This window comes from Oncorhynchus tshawytscha, linkage group LG28, assembly GCF_018296145.1.
Source record: "Oncorhynchus tshawytscha isolate Ot180627B linkage group LG28, Otsh_v2.0, whole genome shotgun sequence".
In the NCBI taxonomy this organism is placed as follows: Eukaryota; Metazoa; Chordata; class Actinopteri; order Salmoniformes; family Salmonidae; genus Oncorhynchus; species Oncorhynchus tshawytscha.
In genome coordinates, this window is record NC_056456.1 from 25,818,005 (window position 1) to 25,844,043 (window position 26,039).

The following is a 26,039-nucleotide window of genomic DNA, read 5'->3' on the forward strand; positions in this document are numbered from 1 at the left end:
CTGAGTCTCTGAGATGCCATCTTGGTTTCTTGCTCATGATGGGGCTGTGGCCTGTTATGTAATATGATGCAGTTGGTCTAGGCTGAAGGAGTGATGCAGGACAAAATAGTTACAATCAGACAATATCAGAGACTATATTTCATTACATAGTAAATTCACTTTGAGGTTGAAACTCAACTATGCCTATGGACAGATTTATAAAAAAGAAAATAAAAACTAGTAAATTGCCAGCTACTTCATTGCTCCCTGTTTAACTGTTCCTAGTCCCTACCTCATCGTTGTCCCTGCCTTAGCGTTGTCGCGCTAGTAATTTCTACCGGCCCAATTGGTCAGAATAGTTGGAGGAATATACGTGATGCAGCATTCTATTGGATGACACCACTGTCAATTAATTACAGGATGATTGCTTTATAGGCTCTCCGCTGGGTTTTGACTAGATGGGGTACAATTTATATCATAATTTAACAGATTTGGGTTGAGCAGCAAGTTAAGATAACTAACTTATCAGGTTATGATAATTAGGTTAAGGTTATGAAAAGGTTTAGGGTTAGCTACCCCCCCCCCCCAAAAAAAAATACTTTAGACGTTAATTTGACACAAACTGTATCCCATCTAGCCGTGACCTCACTGTTGCCATCGGTGACTGTCAGAAGCGAGTCAGCGAAGCAGGGAAAGGAAGGGGGCGTTAACCACTGCATTCATTTACAGTCGGTCTCTCAAATACCAACACCTATTTAATTTCAAAACCTACATATCAACAAAAATAAGACTTTTCGTATATAATCTTGTGAAGGGTAGAAGAGGGAGCCATGGCGAAGCGGCAGGACACCAAGAAATTCTTTGAGAATCTTTCCGGTGCTGGAAAATCCATCGGCGTTCTGACAAGCGGAGGAGATGCTCAAGGTATCAGTTACTGTTAGGCTACAAGTGGATTAGAGTGATACTGAAATAAACGCTGGAATTGTGTAATCATTACGATACTAAAAGGGAAACAAAGTGTCGAGTTAATATCAGTATTACAAGTGCTGTCATTGTGTTTAGCCTAAAGGAACTTAGTATTTTGTTCTCATATGTTTGACTTAATTATTCAAAAGATAATGTAAGCTAGTTGAGTATTAACCAAAAAAAGCTGTTCAACATTAAATAAAAATTCATAATAACGTTATTTGTGGAGTATGTAGGCAATTGGTAGGCTATTTTTGGTTAGAATTGTCACACCATTGGAAAAGGGAGATGATGCTTTATTGTAATCAACAAAAACACGGAGCAAAAAAGTGTATCATACTGAAGGGTCGGTGCTATCCGGTAAGGGATATTTATGGTTAAGGTTAGGGTTAGGGTAAGAGTGTGGACGTCCCAAGAATCCCGGATAGCACTATCCGACACTGAAGCCTGCATTGCGGAATTCCATTCGTTGATAACCTATGGCGCAGATATGTCATCACGTCTGCAGGCGCACGCCCTGGATGTTAAACTCAACATGCCAATTGCAGAGAGCTAAGCATATGTGCATAGTAGCAGTTGCGATTTTAGCATGTAAGTCTTGGTGGGGCAACCTCAACAAAAACAAAAAATTGGGATCCATGCCAGCAAAGCCACTCTACACAACACAATACATTAATTGCATTATAACAAATCAAACGGTGCCCACAAACTGTTAGGGCCTACATAAAGCTGTCCCAAGAGCAGAGCTTTCTTTTCAGCACCGTGGAGTGAATCCTTACCACTGCTACACCTGGCTATCAGAGGAGCCTTGTCAGGCAGCTAAACAGTTAATTCAGCCTCATTTACTGCCTTAAAAAAACAGCTGATATAGCTGACTTGCTTAAACAAATGTGGTTTCTACTAACAATTGAGATGTACAAACTATAGCATAAGGGGACGACAATCGGATAAGAGGCTATTTGTCATTTTGATTAAGACATTAATGAGCGAGCTTGGACGGACGTAGACGGACGTAGTCAACTATTTGTTCAGCACTTTTGAAATGTGCATTAATAGAATTAAGTTCATGGGCCATTCTTACAGTATTTTCCCTGTACACCAAGACAGAACCGTGGGATAAATGAAGGGGGCATATAAGCAGACAATGAAAGCTCTTAAAATATTAAATGATTACATTTCTCTCAAACAGGCTATAGGCTACATGTGCACCACCAAGTAAGAACAGTAGGCTAGGTTATGAGGGGGAAAGGGACCAAATTAGTAGGGTGCGCCACATGGGCTACTAATAGCTTATTACACAACATACACTTAGTATTGCTTTCTTAGCTACAGTATACATATCTCCCTGGCATATTACATAATTTATGCAGCAGCATACAATGTATTTTTGGACTCACCTTGTTGTGCTGTGCTCACTTGAACAGGAAGGTGGTACGGCGTCCTTCTTGTGGGCAAATTTAGTCAACAAAATCTGGCATTTTCTGGATTTATGGTGCTTTCAAGACACCTGGGAACTCAAAAAAACAAGGCCGATTCATGACGTCAGTGATCTTCAGGTCGGAGCTCTAGAAAGAAGCCCAAGTTCCCGACATCCGAGTTGGATAATCGTTCAAAATGTATTTTTCAAGTCCGAGCTAGTTTTTGTCAGCGTTCCCATTTCTCTTGAACTCACTGAAGTCTGTTGCATGTGAATTTGTATCCTTTTAAGCTTGGAAAAGAGACCCTTAAACCCAGACTTGGACAACACACCCACTCCACTGAATAGCAGGCTAGTGATTGCTTAGCAATGCTTGCAGTTAGCCACTGATTCCTTCGAAGCCTCTCATTGTTGAGTTTCCATCTTGTTGTGTAATGTTTATGTTCAATGGCCGATGAGCACCGATACGTTTTATCTATAATTTATCTTCATATGAAAAGTATTTGCCAGTAGATTGTCGACTTGATTCATGAGGATGACTGCTTGTCTAGCTTGCTAGCTAAGATTTTGAAAGTTTGAGGTTGACATGATCAGTCCAACCTAAGCTACAGTAGATATAATGTGATTTGATGTCATTTTATCTGTGGTCAATGACCTTGAGCCTTTGATGGGCACTTCTAATGTAACTGTATGTCAGCACCAAAGGGCCTAGAATTTTCGAGTTCTCTCAGTAGATTTTGCGGTGACGTAGTGTCCCCGTGAGTGACAGAACACTTAGCCAATCACGGCGCAACAAGAGAACATTACCAACCCCTACGCTCTGTATTTTCCACTGGCTGCCCCACCACCACAGAAAGCACTGAGCTAGGCTGAAACACCTTAATTTTAGAGCTGCCTTACTCAAGAAAGCAAAAAACAGACCATGTTTGTGTGCGGCTTTATTAACTCAATGATTTTTTATTTTTTACATTGTTTGCAAACTGATATTAGCACGTGTTAATGCAAAACAGGCACTTTTTTCAGCTCTGCCCCCCCACCTGTCCTGAATGATGGGTTGCCACTGCATACTAGCCTATCAATATTGTAATGTATTTAATTTTATATCAGCCTATTTCAATGTGACTATCATTATAAAGTTCCCTGTGCATTAAAACATCTGAGGATTAACATTTGTGCCAGCCTGGCAGGAAGTGGCGGCGGGCTGTGTCCCAAATTACCAATACAGCGTACTACTTTTGACCAGGACCCATAGGGCTCTGATAAAAATGGGTGTACTTTACAGGGAATATGGTGCCATTTGGGACACAGCCACAGTGCACCTTATCATGGGACACAAGGAGAGGTGGCTGCCATTTAAATCACATCTTGACTATTGTAGCGCGCATGGCATTACTAATGGGCAGACAAGCACGCGAAGAGGAGGATGGGGATGAGAATAGGGTAGACCTACGTGAGGCGCTGCAAGTAGTGGAGTTGTCCCCTGGGTTTCTTAACTCCGAAATGTAGCCTACCTCTCACAGAGTTGAGAAATTTGGCTACCTCTATGCATCACTATAATGTGGAAACACAACTGACATCTCAGTAAAGGACTGTGGTAGTAATAAGTGTGACTCAGCCATTCATTGTTCCATGCCTGGCCCTGGCTGTCATTCACTAACAATATTGTACTCTCTTTACATGGACTATCTTATTGGCAGACTACAGCAGGCTGAGATTTCCACTGAATTTATGATACTGTAGTACATTTGCAACAATAGTCTACTGTATCTGTCATTAAAGTGTGACATAGTGGGGAGTAGAGTAGTAGGCTACTCCCTTTCTCATCAGAGTACTAGTTCTAAAAAGCCTACACGTGTAACCATGTAATGACGCTTTATCTCTTCACAGCTTTAAAGATTGTTACTGGCATGGCCCAAATATTTTCACCTTGCTCAAACCCTTCAAACACACTGTTGTGTTTCATCGGCCTGCTGTTCTTTACTTTGCTTGATCCTATCTTGAAGGGTCAGTAGTGCTGGAAGGAAGAGGTTGTATGCATATGTCTGTTTTGAGAAATACACTGCATCCTGTTGCTGTAGAGCAGGGATCATCAACTAGATTCACCCGCGTCCAAATATTTTTTTTTGAGTGGCTGGTCAGTGGGCCGGAACATAATAAAAAACATTTTTTTACTGCAAATTGACCACAAGAAGACCATAATATTTGACTAAAACGTCATTTCAAACCTTGCTTACAGTTGTATACGATACAGTGGGGCAAAAAAGTATTTAGTCTGCCACCAATTGTGCAGGTTCTCCCACTTAAAAAGATGAGAGAGGCCTGTAATTTTCATCATAGGTACACTTCAACTATGACAGACAAAATGAGGAAAAAAATCCAGAAAATCACGTTGTTGGATTTTTTATGAATTTATTTGCAAATTATGATGGAAAATAAGTATTTGGTCAATAACAAGTTTATCTCAATACTTTGTTATATACCCTTTGTTGGCAATGACAGAGGTCAAACGTTTTCTGTAAGTCTTCACTAGGTTTTCACACACTGTTGCTGGTATTTTGGCCCATTCCTCCATGCAGATCGCCTCTAGAGCAGTGATGTTTTGGGGCTGTTGCTGGGCAACACGGACTTTCAACTCCCTCCAAATATTTTCTATGGGGTTGAGATCTGGAGACTGGCTAGGCCATTCCAGGACCTTGAAATGCTTCTTACGAGGCCACTCCTTCGTTGCCCGGGCGGTGTGTTTGGGATTATTGTAATACTGAAAGACCCAGCCACATTTCATCTTCAATGCCCTTGCTGATGGAAGGAGGTTTTCACTCAAAATTTCACGATACATTGCCCCATTCATTCTTTCCTTTACAAGGATCAGTAGTCCTAGTCCCTTTGCAGAAAAACACTCCCAAAGCATGATGTTTCCACCCCCATGCTTCACAGTAGGTATGGTGTTCTTTGGATGCAACTCAGCATCTTTGTCCTCCAAACACGACGAGTTGAGTTTTTACCAAAAAGTTATATTTTGGTTTCATCTGACCATATAACATTCTCCCAATCTTCTTCTGGATCATCCAAATGCTCTCTAGCAAACTTTAGACGGGCCTGGACATGTACTGGCTTAAGCAGGGGGACACGTCTGGCACTGTAGGATTTGAGTCCCTGGCGGCATAGTGTGTTACTGATGGTAGGCTTTGTTACTTTGGTCCCAGCTCTCTGCAGGTCATTCACTAGGTCCCCCCGTGTGGTTCTGGGATTTGCTCACCGTTGTTGTGATCATTTTGACCCCACGGGGTGAGATCTTGCGTGGAGCCCCAGATCGAGGGAGATTATCAGTGGTCTTGTATGTCTTCCATTTCCTAATAATTGCTCCCACAGTTGATTTCTTCAAACCAAGCTGCTTACCTATTGCAGGTTCAGTCTTCCCAGCCTGGGGCAGGTCTACAATTTTGTTTCTGGTGTCCTTTGACAGCTCTTTGGTCTTGGCCATAGTAGAGTTTGGAGTGTGACAGTTTGAGGTTGTGGACAGGTGTCTTTTATACTGATAACAAGTTCAAACAGGTGCCATTAATACAGGTAACGAGTGGAGGACAGAGGAGCCTCTTAAAGAAGAAGTTACAGGTCTGTGAGAGCCAGAAATCTTGGTTGTTTGTAGGTGACCAAATACTTATTTTCCACCATAATTTGCAAATAAATTCATTAAAAATCCTACAATGTGATTTTCTGGATGTTTTTTCTCTCATTTTGTCTGTCATAGTTGAAGTGTACCTATGATGAAAATTACAGGCCTCTCTCATCCTTTTAAGTGGGAGAACTTGCACAATTGGTGGCTGACTAAATACTTTTTTGCCCCACTGTATCTCTATTATGTGTGGGAATACATGGAAACAGATGACCAAAATTAAAATCACTAGGGCCGATTTCCTGGTGTTGTTATTGTCTTCTATGTCCAAGAATGAAAATGCAAAAAAAGAAACTTGGGAGGGCCAAATAAACTACCAGTTGGGGAACCCTGCTTTCAGTTGCGTGCGTGGTTAAAATCACTGGGGAAGCCAAGCGCCCCCCCCCGCCAGCAACCTCCTGGTGCACCTAGGGCTGTGGCGGTCACGAAAATAACTGTTGTCTCATGGTAATTGGCCGTTAATTAACATAAACACATTTACCATCTTCTGGCTTTCACAAGTCACTGATGCTGACCTTCTGAACATCTACATGTTAAAAAGTCTAATAAATACATGTAATATAGCCTACACCTCCACAATAAATACATTATTTAATTTAGACAGGTCTAAAGAAGCATGATATGAAGAAAATGTTGTCTATTTCAGAAGAACAGAATAGCATACTCTGAGTTGTCCTTATGTTAGGTCCTGATCTGGCTAAGCCAAATGGCTGTGGGCTACAAAAGTGAATTTAGCAGACAAGATTTGCTTAGAATTCCATGGCATTATTTTATAGTATGAAGAATACAACTGAACAAAGCTGAATAAAATATAAACTATCAGGAATCAAGGTAAGACCCAAGTGCAGACTGTGTGAAGTAACAATGTTTATTGTAACAACAGGGGCAGGCAAACGACAGGTCAAGACAGGCGGGGGGCGATAATCCAGAGTAGGAGCAAAGGTACAATACGGCAGGCAGCCTCAGGGTCAGGGACAGGCAGAGTTCAGCAATCCAGAGGTGGAGGAAAGGCACAGGACGGCAGGCAGGCTCAGGGACAGGCAGAGTGATCAGGGGGGTGGGTACTTGGTCAGGACAGGCAAGGGTCAAAAACCAGGAGGACGAGAAAAAGAGAGACTAGGGAAAAACAGGAGCTGAGACAAAACGTTGGTAGGCTTGAACAAACGAGATGAACTGGCAACAGACAAACAGAGAACACAGGTATAAATACACAGGGGATAAGGGGGAAGATGGACGACACCTGGAGGGGGGTGGAGAAAATCACAAAGACAGGTGAAACAAATCGGGGTGTGACAGAAATAATATTTTCTCCAAACAATTTGAGGGAGTGCGCACATGCAGCTATTCTGTGTTGAGCGGTTAACAAAGAAATAGGTATTATTATATGCTTAATTTAGAGTCATTAATGTAACTTTAGTTTTTCTACAAATGTACGTTCATCTCTAGGAGACAGAACGCGTATCCTTCCTGAGCGGTATGATGGATGTTTTTATTTTTTATTTTTTAAGGCTGCATGATGCGACTCTAATGATGATTTGAAAAAAGTTGCTTGAAATGCATGATCCCTGCTTTGTTTTTTGCCTAGGCTGTACACACTACATCAATCACTCATTCACAATTTGACAAGCACTTGATCATGTCTAGAATTTCATGGCGGCATCCCCTTTGTGTGGCCGTAATGCACCCTAAAAGAGTCCATGCATTTTGTGGCCAGTGAGTGCTGCACACTCAATCACGTGATCGATCGGGTCTTTCTCACAGGCTACAAGTGAAGACAGACACATCAGGGACACAACTGCGCACGTCCTTATCCAATTCCGAGGTGAACTTTGAAGATATTGGAAGAACTGTCCACATTTACTTTTGTCAGCCAACAAGATGAGTAGGTTGAAGTCGGAAGTTTACATACACCTTAGAAAAATGCATTTAAACTCAGTTTTTCACAATTCCTGACATTTAATCCTAGTAAAAATTCCCTGTCTTAGGTCAGTTAGGATCACCACTTTATTTTAAGAATGTGTAATGTCAGAATAATAGTAGAGAGAATGATTTATTTCAGCTTTTATTTATTTTCTCACATTCTCAGTGGGTCAAAAGTTGACATACAATTAGTATTTGGTAGCATTGCCTTTTAAATTGTTTAACTTGGGTCAAACGTTTCAGGTAGCCTTCCACAAGCTTCCCACAATAAGTTGGGTGAATTTTGGCCCATTCCTCCTGACAGAGCTGGTGTAACTGAGTCAGGTTTGTAGGCCTCCTTGCTCGCACACGCTTTTTCAGTTCTGTCCACAAATCTTCTATAAGATTGAGGTCAGGGCTTCGTGATGACCACTCCAATACCTTGACTTTGTTGTCCTTAAGCCATTTTGCCACAACTTTGGAAGTATGCTTGGGGTCATTGTCCATTTGGAAGACCCATTTGCGACCAAGCTTTAACTTCCTGACTGATGTCTTGAGATGTTGCTTTAATATATCCACATCATTTTGCTCACTCATGATGCCATCTATTTTGTGAAGTGCACCAGTCCCTCCTGCAGCAAAGCACCACCACAACATGATGCTGCCACCCCCGTTCTTCACGGTCGGGAAGGTGTACTTCGGGTTGCAAGCCCCCTTTTTCCTCCATACATAACAATGGTCATTATGACCAAACTTTTCTATTTTTGTTTCATCAGACCAGAGGACTTTTCTCAGAAAAGTACGATCTTTGTCCCCATGTGCAGTCGCAAACCGTAGTCTGGCTTTTTCATGGCAGTTTTGGAGCAGTGGCTTCTTCCTTGCTGAGCGGCCTTTCAGGTTATGTCGATATAGGACTCGTTTTACTGTGGCTATAGATACTTTTGTACCTGTTTCCTCCAGCATCTTCACAAGGCCCTTTGCTGTTGTTCTGGGATTGATTTGCACTTTCGCACCAAAGTATGTTCATCTCTAGGAGACAGAACACGTATCCTTCCTGAGCGGTATGACGGATGCATGGTCCCATGGTGTTTATACTTGTGTACTATTGTTTGTACAGATGAACGTGGTACCTTTAGGCGTTTGGAAATTGCTCCCAAGGATGAACCAGACATGTGGAGGTCTACAATTCTTTTTTTTAATGTCTTCGCTGATTTCTTTTGATTTTCCCATGATGTCAAGCAAAGAGGCACTGAGTTTGAAGGTAGGCCTTGAAATATATCCACAGATACACCTCCAATTGACTCAAATTATGTCAATTAGCCTATCAGAAGCTTCTAAAGCCATGACATAATTTTCTGGAATTTTCCAAGCTCTTTAAAGGCACAGTTATCTTAGTGTATGTAAACTTCTGACCCACTGGAATTGTGATACAGTGAATTATTAATGAAATAATCTGTCTGTAAACAATTGTTGGAAAAAATACTTGTGTCATGCACAAAGTAGATCCTAACTGACTTGCCAAAACTATATGTTGTTAACAAGAAATTTGTTGAGTGGTTGAAAAATGAGTTTTCTTGACTCCAACCTAAGTGTATGTAAACTTCCGACTTCAACTGTAGATGGTTGTCACGTAGAGAGACAGAGGAGCACTGTTTTGATCACTCGGATGCTTTCTCTTGTGAGAAAATTATGAAACACAGAGAGATGAAAGATACATTATTTTATGTGTTTTTATTTTTTTCTTGGTACGTTTTTGGGGGAAGCCTGGTTTCCCTTGGTATTCATGAATACACACCACTGCCTGCTGTAGAGAAATCAAACATAACTAAACATACCTAATCCATAATCTCTACGAACACTACTTGGCCGTCGTAAAGATACATTTGTCCCTCGCTATCAAATAAACACCTGATTCAAACTTTTGTTACAATCCCACTACATTCCTGTTGTGTCAACAGTGGGCTACCATTAGACCAAGCAATTTGTACGAGACTATCTACCATGAAATCTACCATTGTCTACACAGCAGGAATATAGTGCAAAAGTCCCGTCAGAATCCAGCTGTGGTCGAAGCTAGAAAGCATCCTGTAGCCTACCCTGAAGACTAGAACATTCACATGATGTAAGTAAAAACCACTAAGACTTCTGGCTTATCTGACAGAAAATATCAGTTGGTTCTGTATATAGGGTGATTCCTAAAATTACTTACAGAACCATTGGCCATGCTTCAGGAAATCTTCCAGTGGGATTCAGTGTTTATCATTGTTAACCTACATTGGCTAATATATGCACCATTTTCTGTGTACACACAGGTCTCCTTCATCTTATATTGTTACTGGTCTCCTAGCAACAGTGACTGGCACCAGCCAACCCACAGTACCAGAATCCGTGCTCGTTAGCATCGACCCAGACAACAGACCCTTAATATCCGTGCCAGACCAACCATGCACTCTGGTCTCTCTACAGTCTGTTTACTGTGAAGGCATGCTGATCCTGAAATGAAACCCTATATCCTATATAGTGTACCCTATGTGGGCCCTGGTCAAAGTAAGTGCACTATATGGAATAGGGTCCCATTTCAGACACACGTGAGTTCATTGTTGTGGGCCTACGAAGCTCTTGGAGGCTGACACTAACAATAATGACATCCAAGGCAGCGCCTGCTCCCGCCCACACTCAGAGTGCTCTGGGAAGCCAGTGAATAGCAGCCTTGTTGTGTGGTGTGGGAGAAGTGGAAGGACATCAGCATAGAGCAGTCTTGGCACCACAGGGCTGCCCTACTGTTCTTGGCTGCGTGTACAGACTAATGAGAATGTAGCTGTAAGCAGTAAGTGCTACACTCTTAGAAAAAAAGGGTTCTAAAAGGGTTCTTTGGCTGTCCCCATAGGTGAACCCTTTTTGGTTCCAGGTAGAACCCCTTTGGGTTCCATGTAGAGCCCTCTGTGGAAGGGGAAGCAAAAAGGAACCAAAAAGGGTTCCTTAAAGGGTTCTCCTATGGGGACAGCCAGATAACCCTTTTACTGTAGGTACTAGATTAGAGTGTATTGTCTTGTCCGTAATAAGGTGACCAAAGATACTGCATTCAAAATTATTCCCACACTTGTATAATATTATATATATACAATAATATACAATATTAACATAGTTTTGGTGCAACTAAGATGCAAGTCTTTGTAATCATTATGACCAATTTCCACACTGTCAATGGAAAATGTACTCGATACTGAATCAAGGTCAATGCCTATGCAAGTATCTTTCTCTGCTGGACGGAGCACACCATGTTAACTTGATTTACACGATTCATCCAATCTCCCTGATTTGTATTTTCAGCCTGTAGCCTACCAAATATAACATGCATTGTCATATAATTAATGTATTTTTCATTCTCTCTGACTCTCTCTGCCTCTGTGTTGTTGTTGTTGTGCAGGTATGAATGCTGCTGTACGGGCTGTGGTCCGCATGGGTATTTATGTGGGAGCTAAAGTCTACTTCGTCCATGAGGTGAGATCATGATAGACACTCCCGCGGGCTTGTACTGTTCTACCACTGACACTGAGACAAATCAACACCGACAAGCTCTGTGCTCATAGGGCAAAGCTTTTGCTTTGAGCAGTAGTGGTTTGGATAAACAAAATGTTACAGAATGAAATAGAACACTAAATTAAATTGGTGATTAAAAGGATCTCTATGCAGAATGTGTAATGTTTAAATAAAACAGAGGAGGATCGATTCTTCGGCATAAATGTTCAACGAGATGACTTTTATTTAATTTAAGGGTCATGGAAATGAGAAGTATTTGAATTGGAAACATGTGAAGTCATGGTGTTGGTAGCGGGAGCAGTTTCCCATACATAAGCAGCTAATTCATTTGCTGAGGAAATCATACTCTGGAGGTTATCTAATAATGTTCCTGTCCACTGGGGTCAAATCAAATTGTATTTGTCACATGCTTCATAAACAGGTGTAGACTAGAGTGAAATGCTTGCTTACAGGCCCTTCCCAACAATGGGGTCAAATAAAATAATTTCAGGGTTTAAGAATTAACTTAGGTGTGATTCTGTCTCTACAGATTCTGTCTCTACTTTCACTTAATGCTTTTATAAGGATGACGTAACGCCTGGTCATAAGAGGTCATGATGGAATACTGTATGAGAATATCAAATCAAACTGTATTTGTCACATGCTTTGTAAACAACAGGTGTGGACTAACAGTGAAATGCTTACTTACGGGTCCTTCCCAACAACGCAGAGAAATAATATAAAAATAATAACACAAGGAATAAATACACGAGTAATGATAACTTTGCTACTGTATATACACGGGGTACCGGCATACATAGACAACTCGAGGTAAGATCAATTTGGCCCAAACATGAAAATGAGATGAACCATCCCTTTAACACTAGCACAAATGATGCTCACTTATTAAAGGTACACTGATGTATCTCACAGCATACTGTTGTTTATTCAGACTCATGGTGATGGCACTACAGGGACGTCTGAAGCTTCCTGTAATCCAATTATTTAGACATTGACACCAGAGCTCTTATCCTCCTGCCTCCATTGAGTCAGACAGAGTAGATAACAACATGTTACAGTTAGCCTCTTGCAGAGCGTATGTCCCAAATTCCAACCTATTCTGTATAGTGCACTACTTTTGGTGTGCATAGGGCTCTGGTAAAAAGCTGTGCACTATATAGGGACTAGTGTGCCATTTGAGACACAGACAGTGAGTGTGCTGTGAGCCTGCTCAATGGAATACCTTTCATCAGTCATCAAACACTGGAGTCTCTAACAATAGACGACACTTAAGCAAAGATTCCAGCCACCCAAGTCAAAGGGTTCTCTCTACTAGCACATAGCAAGCACTACCGATGCAAGTATGGAACCAACAGGACCCCGAACAGCTTCGACCCCCAAGCCATAAGACTGCTAAATAAATAGTTAAAATAGTTAATTAACTAATTAGCTACCTGCATTGACCCTTTTTGCACTAACTATTTGTCTCATCACAAACTGCTGTTACTGTTTATCATCTATCCTGTAGCCTAGTGACTTCATCCCTACCTATATGTACATATCTACCTCAATTACCCCTGCACATCGACTTGGTACTGAGAGACAGCATCCATGATAATCTGTTGTTTACTTTTGCTACAGGTAGCAGTTAGCATGATTTAGCATTGTCCTCTCAAAATGAATGTAAGTCAATATCCCTGATGTTATCAAAGATGCGTTGCAGAGTCAACGACTGTTACTATGTAACAACATTGTAATTCATGAATATGTTCATATTACTATTAGGAAATATAGGCCTATGCTGTGAGATAATGTTAATATGTTCATATTACTATTAGGAAATATAGGCCTGTGCTGTGAGATAATGTTAACATGTATTTTCTCAATGCAGGGTTACCAGGGTATGGTAGATGGTGGGGATAATATTGAAGAGGCATCATGGGAAAGTGTCTCCAGCATGCTGCAAGTGGTAAGTAGTGCAATGAATGCCTTTAGGCAAAATACTATGGATTTGTTTAACATTATCATCACATTCACAGGCTATATATATAGTATACGTAGTGGTTAATTAATATTTTGGCCAGAGGCTACAGTATACTATACAGTATATGATGGTTAATGGTTTGAATATATCAGTGGTCCCAGAATTTACAAATTGCATGTGACAGATGAGCGCAGCTGCATTTCTGGCCGATGCTAAACAGTGGAAGGTGGATTCTGCAAGAACCTGATAGTTAATGACAACAAAACACACCACACAACACAACACTAAAACAATATGTGAGATGTTGAATTCATGACACCTATCAATGCAGCAGTGCTCAATTGTGTCAGATAATATCATCCATTGGTTTGCTCTAGAGCTGTTTTGTTCCATTCATCCTACCTTCATCCATCCATCCATTCATCCATCCATCCATCCACATTCATCAGTCTATCCTTCTAACAATAATTAATTCAGTCATCCATCCATCCCTCCATCTATCCTTCACCCATCCATCCAATCTTCATTCATCTATCCACCAACCTCAACCTATCCATCCATCAATTCAGTTGTCATCCATCCATAAATTCAGTTGTCATCCATCAATTCAGTTGTCATCCATCCATCAGTTCAGTTGTCATCCATCCATCAATCCATCTTTCCAACTGTCATTCATCCATTCATCTGAATTCTTGACCGTTGTGTTTTCCTGTCAGGGTGGCACAGTCATTGGCAGTGCCCGCTGCAAGGAGTTCCGCAGCCACGAGGGGCGTCTGAAGGCTGCCCACCACCTGGTGCAGCGTGACATCACCAACCTGTGTGTGATCGGAGGGGACGGCAGCCTCACTGGGGCCAACCTCTTCAGAGAGGAGTGGAGCGGACTACTGGAGGAACTGGTCCAGCAGGGTATCTCAATGTTATAGTCAATGGAGTGGACCAAATGTTCACAGTAATCTACTCCATCATTCATTTCTACACAAATGTTTTTATTTATATGCCTGACATGTTGTAGTAAAACATGTATTACTATGTATTACCAAAGCCTGTCTACAGCCATTCTATCTATGAGTGTACATTACTCAGTAGTGAAGCCAGTGGGTTCATGTTGCGTTGCATTGTGAATAAAGGGCTGATTGATGAGAAGGCTGCCCAGAACAATTCAGAGCTGCACATCGTGGGAATGGTGGGCTCCATCGACAACGACTTCTGTGGCACTGACATGACAATCGGGACAGACTCTGCCCTGCACAGAATCATAGAGGTGGTGGACGCAATCATGACTACAGCCCAGAGGTACTGACATAGATGATTGTTGTTGAATGGTACATTTCTTAACTTTTAGATGAGCCAACATTTACACAGACAGAGGTACTGACAGATACAGTGGCATATTTAGCTCAGTGGTGTTGTTTGTACACATACAACATTTACAGACTTATCTCCTTTCTCTCAGCCACCAGAGGACGTTTGTGCTGGAGGTCATGGGAAGACATTGTGGGTATGGAATGGCATTTCATTTCTGCTTTCATTTCCTGCTTTATTCTTGTACTTGCTACAATTTAGCAATGGACTCTCAGCAGTCCTGCTTTGAAAATGTTTGTACATAATACATACAAATGGGTTTGTGTGTGTGTGTGTGTGTGTGTGTGTGTGTGTGTGTGTGTGTGTGTGTGTGTGTGTGTGTGTGTGTGTGTGTGTGTGTGTGTGTGTGTGTAGGTACCTGGCCCTAGTAAGTGCTCTGGCCTGCGGGGCTGACTGGGTGCTGATCCCTGAGATGCCCCCTGAGGACGGGTGGGAGGAACAGATGTGTCAGAAACTGTCTGAGGTAACCACACACACACACACACACACACACACACACACACACACACACAAAGGTAACATCCGACATCTGCAGATCTAACAAATACATTTCAATCTATACCTCACATTGAATAGGATTTACTGCTCAGTGATAACACGTTGTAGTGTATTGTATTTCCTTCAACCATAGCAAAAGCAGCAGTGTTCATTGTGTTTCTTAATGTCCAGAGCCGATCCAGGGGGTCAAGGCTGAATATAATCATTGTCGCTGAAGGAGCCATTGACAGACAAGGAAAGGCTATTACTGTTAATAATGTCAAGGATGTGAGTACCTGAATATGCAACGTAGGGGGAACCAAAAGCAGGTCCTACAGATGTGTGAATAGCTCCATGCTTTACAGATGAAAGGACTCTGTTAAGTGAGAGATGGACAGAGGTAGTAGGCAGATCTGTTCTTTCTCTCTCTCTGGTAGGCATGCAGCTGTTTCAGCATAAACCGGGTCCAGCTTTTGAAAAGCCAAATGCAAAAATGTTCTGTCATGTACTGTATATCTGTGCTTTGTTTGTATTCTTATAGAATCGTGCAGATAAGAAACGGCTCAATATCATTATTGTAGCAGAGGGGGCGATAGATTCTCACAACAAGCCTATCACTACAGACCATATTAAGGAAGTAAGTACTCAGCTGTCCTGTACTGGTGGAGTACTCCTCTGCAGACCTGGGTTCAAATCCTATTTGAAATCTTTTTGCGACTTTTCTATTGGTTTAATTGCGACAGACAAGCTCAATCAAGCCCACATTAAGTATTTGAAATGATTTCATATTGCATTTGAACCCAGGTCTGGTACAGTACTTCTGTGTGCCGCGGTTACTTCTGGCTGCACATCGTCATCTCTCCATCTCTCTGTCCCATTAACAACATGCTGTCCATGTTTTAACTCTTCATCTAAGTATTTTATTGGATCTTTCTTAGTGATGTGAACTTCTGTGAATTATTCTTCGTCCTGTTTGTGCCTTTGCAACCTTGTTCTTCATCAGCATACCTAACCTGGTAAGCATAGAAATCCATATAGAACTTATAGGATCTCTGTTCTGGTAAGAGTCTTATACGGTACAGTTTACCTGGCAGAACAAAAGAACAAGGTCTGAGTCCAAAATGGCACCCTATTCTCTATAATATACTGTACTAGTTTTGACCAGCTCTGGTTTAAAGTAGTGCACTATATAGGGAATAGGGTGCCATTTGGAACACACAGGTGTAAGTGTTGGAGACTCACTTACAGTGTACATGACAGGAACTGTTTTGCATGGGTGTACAGTGCTTGTGCTTTCCCCTACTGTCTTTCTTCCTAAGGTATAGCATGCAATTGTCAATCTCTTTCTACCATACAATACAAATAGACAATTGTTGCATTCCAAATGGCACCCTATTCTCTATATCATGGTCCTGGGGACCCAAAAGGGTGCAGATTTTGGTTTTTGCCTTAGCACTACACAGCTGATTCAGCTCATCATCAAATCTTTGATTAGTGGAATCAGATGTGCACTCCTTTGGGTCCCCAGGACCAGGATTAAGAAACACTGATCTATATAATGCATTACTTTTGTAGTAGTGAATAGGGTGCCATTTGGGACGTAAGTGTTATTTGATTACTCTGCTAATTTGAGGAAACGTACATTGCTCAATACCTGGCCTTCCTCTCCTACTATAGTTGGTTGTTAGCTGTCTGGGCTTTGACACCCGAGTCACCATCCTGGGTCACGTCCAGAGAGGAGGAACCCCCTCTGCCTTTGACCGGATCCTGGTGAGTGTTACCCACATACTCACATACAATGAAAAGGCACTTATAGACTGGGTTGCTTCTTAAATGGCACCCTATTCCCTATATAATGCACTACTTTTCAGTTAGAGGCACAGCCATTTGTGCTGCTGTCTGTCTGATAGCTGCATAATATCCCTGGTTTGTTTGTTTTGGTTAGTAACCATGAGGAAGTTTCAGTATGATAATCATCATTTAAAGAGCATGTCATTTCATACTGTTATGCAAATTCTAACTTGAACTTGAAGTTATTTTCCCAGTGTCCCAAATCACCATTAATTCTAAGTTGACCCCAGTATAAATATTATTTGACCTTTGCCCTCCACCCTGTCTGTCCAGGCCAGTCGTATGGGAGTGGAGGCGGTCCTGGCCCTGTTGGAGGCGTCAGCCAGCACACCGGCCTGCGTAGTGTCTCTGTGTGGGAACCAGGCTGTCCGTCTGCCCCTCATGGAGTGTGTTCAGATGGTACACTTACACTGTGTGTTCACATGCTATACAGGCCCTGCTGGGACCCTGGATTAGTATTCTGTACAGGGTACAGATGGGGATGGCCGCCAGCCAAGATAGTGGGTGTGAGATTGCTTTACTCAACAGTAATGAACACGTATGAAGTAATAGCCTACCCCTTTGTGATGTTTTCAGGTTCTACACCATTCACAGAATGCATCAAGTACTTCTACCTACTGTATACATTATATATCTATTATGAATAAAGACGATTGATAGGCTGTTGATTCCAGACACATTAAACACTCGTATTTATGTTCTCAATAGACACAAGACGTCCAGAAAGCCATGGACGAGAAGAATTTTGAGGAAGCTGTGAGACTGCGTGGCAGGTACATTATCTGACTCTTGTACCAATTCTACATTCTTTGATAAAATAAAGTGATATCTCTGTATTTCTAAGATGCATATCTTTATTTGGCCAGCAGTCTAGCAGGACCATTACCGCGTTACAGGATTCAGATTTATTTTCCTCTTGCCTTTAAAAGTTTATGCAACTTAGTAATGGAGGTTTCTGGACAAAAGGTAGATGGATGAATAACAGTATGTTTCATTCATATTTTGCAGGAGTTTCGAAAACAACCTGAACACCTACAAACTCCTGTCTTACCGGAAAGCAGACTCTGAACTCCCAAATGTAAGTATCCTCAGATAACACAAGGCAAACATTTACAGTGGGGCAAAAAAGTATTTAGTCAGCCACCAATTGTGCAAGTTCTCCCACTTAAAAAGATGAGAGAGGCCTGTAATTTTCATCATATGTACACTTCAACTATGACAGACAAAATGACAAAAAAAGATCCAGAAAATCACATTGTAGGATTTTTAATGAATTTATTTGCAAATTATGGTGGAAAATAAGTATTGGGTCACCTACAAACAAGCAAGATTTCTGGCTCTCACAGACCTGTAACTTCTTCTTTAAGAGGCTCCTCTATCCTCCTCTATCCTCTACCCTCCAAACTCCACTATGGCCAAGACCAAAGAGCTGTCAAAGGACACCAGAAACAAAATTGTAGACCTGCACCAGGCTGGGAAGACAATCTGCAATAGGTAAGCAGCTTGGTTTGAAGAAATCAACTGTGGGAGCAATTATTAGGAAATGGAAGACATACAAGACCACTGATAATCTCCCTCGATCTGGGGCTCCACGCACCCCGTGGGGTCAAAATGATCATAAGAACGGTGAGCAAAAATCCCAGAACCACATGGGGGGACCTAGTGAATGACCTGCAGAGAGCTGGGACCAAAGTAACAAAGCCTACCATCAGTAACACACTACGCCGCCAGGGACTCAAATCCTGCGGTGCCAGACGTGTCCCCCTGCTTAAGCCAGTACATGTCCAGGCCCGTCTGAAGTTTGCTAGAGAGCATTTGGATGATCCAGAAGAAGATTGGGAGAATGTCATATGGTCAGATGAAACCAAAATATAACTTTTTGGTAAAAACTCAACTCGTCGTTTTTGGAGGACAAAGAATGCTGAGTTGCATCCAAAGAACACCATACCTACTGTGAAGCATGAGGGTGGAAACATCATGCTTTGGGGCTGTTTTTCTGCAAAGGGACCAGGACGACTGATCCGTGTAAAGGAAAGAATGAATGGGGCCATGTATCGTGAGATTATGAGTGAAAACCTCCTTCTATCAGCAAGGGCATTGAAGATGAAATGTAGCTGGGTCTTTCAGCATGACAATGATCCCAAACACACCGCACGGGAAACGAAGGAGTGGCTTCGTAAGAAGCATTTCAAGGTTCTGGAGTGACCTAGCCAGTCTCCAGATCTCAACCCCATAGAAAATCTTTGGAGGGAGTTGAAAGTCCGTGTTGCCCAGCAACAGCCCCAAAACATCACTGCTCTAGAGGAGTTCTGCATGGAGGAATGGGCCAAAATACCAGCAACAGTGTGTGAAAACCTTGTGAAGACTTACAGAAAACGTTTGACCTCTGTCATTGCCAACAAAGGGTATATAACAAAGTATTGAGATAAACTTTTGTTATTGACCAAATACTTATTTTCCACCAGAATTTGCAAATAAATTCATTAAAAATCCTACAATGTGATTTTCTGGATTTTCTTTTCTCATTTTGTCTGTCATAGTTGAAGTGTACCTATGATGAAAATTACAGGCCTCTCTCATCTTTTTAAGTGGGAGAACTTGCACAATCGGTGGCTGACTAAATACTTTTTTGCCCCACTGTATATTGTACATTGACAAAGTTACCGTGACATTCACATGTGTTTTCCCTAACGTTTGTGTCTTTCCAGCGTTTCTCAGATTTGTGCGTTAGGATCAGGTACTTCCTGTTGAGGTGCATTGTGGCTCATACTGAGGTCTTTTTGTGACACTAACAGAGTGTGTTTGTTAAATTGTTTTCTGTCTTGAGGGGATAGGAAGAGGATGAGCTCCCATATAATGTACGTACTGTACTGTAACCTACTATAATATACCAGCTTTAGATCAGTGCTAAGTTCTCCTATATGTATACCGTTTGTGCTAACATGCCAACTCTCCGTGTTTGGCTTGACAATGACAGCAATGGAGTTGGCAAGAGCACAAACAGATCTGGGACCAGGCTTCGTTTGAAATACTAATTTGCTGCATCAATGGCCCTGTAGAATAGAACAACAAGTAGCTTTTAGGTTACATTTTCTCTAACAACATATTTATTTGAATAGAATAATACCTCCATAGGGCCATGATTGAACTAGACAGCTTCTGACGCAGTACATGTTGGATTAGACCATTTTGAACATAAATAGTGCCACAAAACGACAGATGTCTGTTGCTGTAGCCTCATTGCTTATTTCTTCATGACTCTGCTTAGTAGAAGCACAGTAGATCTGTGTTCTAAGAAGTGCCCTGTTCCTGCACTTTCAGTATGCTTGCTGTTGTCATAGTAGCCTACTAACTACTTCTGCTGCATAGAAGTATCAATCAGACACATGCTTGTGATCTGCTCAAAGTAAGAGATTACTTTGAGATTACCACACCTATGAGGGCACTCATATACGTGGGGTCTATCTGTCCATGAGCACGCTGTGATCATTGAGCTCAGAGCCAGTGGTCTATGTGAAGTACAACAGCCTATACAGATGCAGCATTTTGGGGCCGTAGCATGAGGCCTTGCTAGGCTTGTCTCTGCATGCTGCTCCATTCTCCACGGAGACAACAGCTTTGCCAGGCTTGTAGAGCATCTCTACCCAGTATCAACCACTATGAGCAGGTGTATGTATACAGAGGGGTTTGGTGATATGGGTATCAATGAGCATTTTGAATTTACTGAATAGAAATTGAAATGACCCCAACTCTGCTGGTTTAAAATGTGTATGTATTTTTGTGTGTGTTTTTGTGTGTGTGTGTATTTCTAAATGTGTGTGTGTGTGACGACTGTGCTGTTGATCCTCAGAGCTCCTTCAACGTGGCGGTGCTGAACGTGGGTGCCCCTGCTGCGGGCATGAACGCAGCTGTCCGCTCGGCCGTCAGGGTGGGCATCACCGAGGGGCACAAGATGTTCGCCGTTAACGATGGCTTCGAGGGATTCTACAAGGGACAGGTACTGGAGTTAAGACACATGATTATAGTCATTTTATTCTTGTCCAATGAGAATGATGGTCTCACTGCCACATGATCAACAGGTTGTTTTCTCACTGTTAAACACATTTGATCATATTTGTCCCCTAGTATTGTTTACACCATTAACCTTGAAATACAGTCTACACCATATTTTGAAAGCCATTAGAATAACAAGAACATATTTAAAATGATTAATATAAACATGACAGCGAAGCCAGGTAAGCTAAAGGTTATAGTGACCTTGTTGACTGGCTTTGCAGAGTAGAAAAGTAGCTCTGTAAGTCACCTTTACTCGTCCCCTGCCACAGACACTGATGGTGTTTTTCAGATAAGACTTGTGTGGGGAGATAAACAGGAGTGCTTACAATTGTATTGTCAATTTTGTTTTGTATTTTGTATTTAAAAGTGTACATGACACTGCAACAAAATGATCCCCATGGGGACAATAAAGTCAGTAAGTAAGTCAGTAACTAAGCCAATTACTCTCACCTCCACTCTACTTTATCCAGGCCAGGCCTTTCAATCTACCCCTGTCCTTTATCCAGACCAGGCCTCTCACTCACCCCCTGCCCTTTATCCAGTCCAGGCCTCTCACTCACCCCCTGCCCTTTATTCAGGCCTCTCACTCACCCCCTGCCCTTTATCCAGGCCTCTCACTCATCCCCTGTCCTTTATCCAGGCCTCTCACTCTCCCCCCCTGCCCTTTATCCAGGCCTCTCACTCACCCCCTGTCCTTTATCCAGGCCAGGCCTCTCACTCACCCCTGTCCTTTATCCAGGCCAGGCCTCTCACTCACCCCCTATCCTTTATCCAGGCTTCTCACTCACCCCCTGTCCTTTATACAGGCCAGGCCTCTCACTCACCCCCTGTCATTTATCCAGGCCAGGCCTCTCACTCACCCCCTGTCCATTCTGCAGGCCTCTCACTCAACCCCTGTCATTTATACAGGCCTCTTACTCACCCCCTGTCCTTTATACAGGCCTCTCACTCACCCCCTGTCATTTATACAGGCCTCTTACTCACCCCCTGTCATTTATACAGGCCTCTCACTCACCCAATGTCCTTTCTGCAGGCCTCTCACTCACCCCCTGTCATTTATACAGGCCGCTTACTCACCCCCTCTCCTTTATGCAGGCCAGGCCTCTCACTCACCCTCTCTCCTTGATGCAAGCCTCTCACACACCTCCTCTCCTTGATGCAGGCCTCTCACTCACCCCCTCTCCTTTATGCAGAAGAGGCCTCTCACTCACCCTCTCTCCTTTATGCAGAAGAGGGCCTCTCACTCATCCCCTGTCCTTTATGCAGAAGAGGCCTCTCACTCACCCCCTGTCCTTTATGCAGGCCAGGCCTCTCACTCACCCCCTCTACTTTATGCAGAAGAGGTCTCTCACTCACCCCCTCTACTTTATGCAGGCCAGGCCTCTCACTCACCCCCTCTACTTTATGCAGAATAGGTCTCTCACTCACCCCCTGTCCTTTATGCAGGCCAGGCCTCTCACTCACCCCCTGTCCTTTATGCAGAAGAGGCCTCTCACTCACCCCCCTCTACTTTATGCAGAAGAGGCCTCTCACTCACCCCCTCTACTTTATGCAGAAGAGGCCTCTCACTCACCCCCTCTACTTTATGCAGAAGAGGCCTCTCACTCACCCCCTCTACTTTATGCAGAAGAGGCCTCTCACTCACCCCCTCTACTTTATGCAGGCCAGGCCTCTCACTCACCCTCTCTCCTTTATGCAGGCCTCTCACTCACCCTCTCTCCTTGATGCAAGCCTCTCACTCACCTCCTCTCCTTGATGCAGGCCTCTCACTTACCCCCTCTCCTTTATGCAGAAGAGGCCTCTCACTCACCCTCTCTCCTTTATGCAGAAGAGGGCCTGTCACTCACCCCCTGTCCTTTATGCAGAAGAGGGCTCTCACTCACCCCCTCTACTTTATGCAGAAGAGGTCTCTCACTCACCCCCTCTACTTTATGCAGGCCAGGCCTCTCACTCACCCCCTCTACTTTATGCAGAATAGGTCTCACTCACCCCCTCTACTTTATGCAGAAGAGGCCTTTCACTCACCCCCTGTCCTTTATGCAGGCCAGGCCTCTCACTCACCCCCTGTCCTTTATGCAGGCCAGGCCTCTCACTCACCCCCTGTCCTTTATGCAGAAGAGGCCTCTCACTCACCCCCTCTACTTATGCAGAAGAGGCCTCTCACTCACCCCCTCTCCTTTATGCAGGCCAGGCCTCTCTCTCACCCCCTCTCCTTTATGCAGAAGAGGCCTCTCACTCACCCCCTCTACTTTATGCAGAAGAGGTCTCTCACCCCCTGTCCTTTATGCAGAAGAGGCCTCTCACCCCCCCCCTCTCACCCCCTCTCCTTTATGCAGAAGAGGCCTCTCACTCACCCCCTCTCCTTAATGCAGAAGAGGCCTCTCACTCACCCCCTCTCCTTTATGCAGGCCAGGCCTCTCTCTCACCCCCTCTCCTTTATGCAGAAGAGGCCTCTCACTCACCCCCTCTACTTTATGCAGAAGAGGTCTCTCACCCCCTGTCCTTTATGCAGAAGAGGCCTCTCACTCACCCCGTCCTTTATGCAGGCCTCTCTCTCACCCCCTCTCCTTTATGCAGAAGAGGCCTCTCACTCACCCCCTCTCCTTTATGCAGGCCTCTCTCTCAACCCCTCTCCTTTATGCATAAGAGGCCTCTCACTCACCCCCTCTCCTTTATGCATAAGAGGCCTCTCACTCCCCCTGTCCTTTATGCAGGCCAGGCCTCTCTCTCACCCCCTCTCCTTTATGCAGAAGAGGCCTCTCACTCACCCTCTCTCTTTTATGCATAAGAGGCCTCTCACTCACCCCCTGTCCTTTATGCAGGCCAGGCCTCTCTCTCACCCCCTCTCCTTTATGCAGAAGAGGCCTCTCACTCACCCCCTCTCCTTTATGCAGGCCTCTCTCTCTCAGCCCTCTCTATTTTATGCAGAAGAGGCCTCTCACTCACCCCCTCTACTTTATGCAGGCCAGGCCTCTCACTCACCCCCTCTCTCCTTTATGCAGAAGAGGCCTCTCACTCACCCCCTGTCCTTTATGCAGAAGAGGCCTCTCACTCACCCCGTCCTTTATGCAGGCCAGGCCTCTCACTCACCCCCTCTCCTTTATGCAGAATTGGTCTCTCACTCACCCCCTCTCCTTTATGCAGAAGAGGTCTCTCACCCCCCCTTCTCACCCCCTCTCCTTTATGCAGAAGAGGCCTCTCACTCACCCCCTCTCCTTTATGCAGAAGAGGCCTCTCTCTCACCCCCTGTCCTTTATGCAGAAGAGGCCTCTCACTCACCCCCTCTCCTTTATGCAGAAGAGGCCTCTCACTCACCCCCTCTCCTTTATGCAGGCCTCTCTTTCTCAGCCCTCTCTATTTTATGCAGAAGAGGCCTCTCACTCAGCCCCTCTCCTTTATGCAGGCTTCTCTCTCACCCCTCTCCTTTATGCAGGCCTCTCTCTCACCTCCACTCCCACCCCTCTCCTTTACACAGGCCTCTCTCTCACCTCCACTCTCACCCCCTCTCCTTTACACAGGCCTCTCTCTCACCTCCACTCTCACCCACCCTCTCCTTTACACAGGCCTCTCTCTCACCCACCCTCTATTTTACACAGGCCTCTCTCCGTCACACCCTCTCCTTTACACAGGCCTCTCTCACCTCCTCACCTTTACACAGGCCTCTCTCTCACCTCCACTCTCACCCCCTCTCCTTTACACAGGCCTCTCTCTCACCTCCACTCCCACCCCCTCACCTTTACACAGGCCTCTCTCTCACCTCCACTCTCACCCCCTCTCCTTTACACAGGCCTCTCTCTCACCCCTTCTCCTTTATGCAGGCCTCTCTCTCACTTCCACTCTCATCCCCATTTCCTAGGCCTCTAACCCCTACGTTCTCACCCTCACACCCACTCCCTTTCTCTGTCACCCACTCTCTCTGTCACCAGACCTCGAACAACACTGCCTGGGTCAGTCTTTGTTTCAAGGGCCCTGGGCACTCAGCTGGAGGAAAGCATGAAGGCAGGGATAAGTGATTGAAAATAATGGTCAAATGCTACTTTACCTTGCCCAACACTGAGGGATGAGTGAGACCTTTGTAGAGTGCTGTTGGTAGATTAGAGCCTGTGTGCTTCAATGAGCAATAATATAGTACAATCAAGCTATCATACAAAGCAGGATAGATGTTATATGTCTATATCATTGACTGCAAATCTGATGTGCGTGATTGTTTTTTAGAATGTCATTCCTTCCTTTAGCATGTTTTGTGTCCCATTGAAATGAACGTAATGAATGAGGATGTTAGCAATTAGGAGAGCTTTATGGAGACTACTCAGAACACATTTGAAACCTCAATCTCAAACGCAGTTTTGTTGTGTTTGTGTCCACACAGATAAAGGAGATTAAATGGGGAGATGTAGGTGGTTGGACTGGACAAGGGGGGTCCATACTGGGAACAAAGAGGTAGGCCAATGAACAGAGCCCATAGAGTGCCATTTGGGACACAAGTGTTTCAAAACGTGCAGCATGGAAAGTCAACACTGACATATCGGGTACTGTAGATTAACACAGATTCATTCCTTATTTCAGAACCCTTCCAGCGAAGCATCTTGATAAGATAGCTGAACAAATCAGGATACATAACATCAATGCTTTGCTTGTTATCGGTGGATTTGAGGTATGTACAGCTCATCACAGCATCAAATGCATTGGACATTGAAATAGCAGTTTAATATTATTACAGTATTATACCACTACTATGCATTACAAAATTGTATATTGTACTTTTTATAAATGTGAAAAGTTTTTAGCATAGTCTAGTAATCCTCAAATACTTTAAGTACTTGGTTAAATGCATTGTCCGGCACACTGAAAAGATC

At 43.5% G+C, this 26,039-nt stretch overlaps 1 protein-coding gene across 11 annotated transcripts in view; it reads left to right on the top strand.

Moving 5' to 3' along the window:
* The first annotated feature begins 623 nt into the window (after positions 1-623).
* Positions 624-26,039, top strand: part of LOC112226989 (ATP-dependent 6-phosphofructokinase, platelet type) — a 37,035-nt gene continuing 11,619 nt past the window's right edge. For 2 of the 11 annotated variants that reach the window (XM_042307690.1, XM_042307696.1), the window contains exons 1-17: positions 624-903; positions 11,362-11,435; positions 13,345-13,422; positions 14,154-14,343; positions 14,565-14,730; positions 14,891-14,935; positions 15,154-15,262; positions 15,469-15,564; positions 15,818-15,913; positions 16,954-17,046; positions 17,401-17,526; positions 17,836-17,900; positions 18,136-18,205; positions 19,962-19,985; positions 20,978-21,124; positions 25,553-25,623; positions 25,750-25,837. In XM_042307690.1, coding sequence (XP_042163624.1) covers positions 810-903; positions 11,362-11,435; positions 13,345-13,422; positions 14,154-14,343; positions 14,565-14,730; positions 14,891-14,935; positions 15,154-15,262; positions 15,469-15,564; positions 15,818-15,913; positions 16,954-17,046; positions 17,401-17,526; positions 17,836-17,900; positions 18,136-18,205; positions 19,962-19,985; positions 20,978-21,124; positions 25,553-25,623; positions 25,750-25,837 — 1,632 coding nt within the window. In that variant the 5' untranslated portion in view covers positions 624-809. The remainder of the gene's footprint in view (positions 904-11,361; positions 11,436-13,344; positions 13,423-14,153; positions 14,344-14,564; positions 14,731-14,890; positions 14,936-15,153; positions 15,263-15,468; positions 15,565-15,817; positions 15,914-16,953; positions 17,047-17,400; positions 17,527-17,835; positions 17,901-18,135; positions 18,206-19,961; positions 19,986-20,977; positions 21,125-25,552; positions 25,624-25,749; positions 25,838-26,039) is intronic. The other 9 variants (XM_042307694.1, XM_042307697.1, XM_042307695.1 and 6 more) reach the window with 8 other exon arrangements.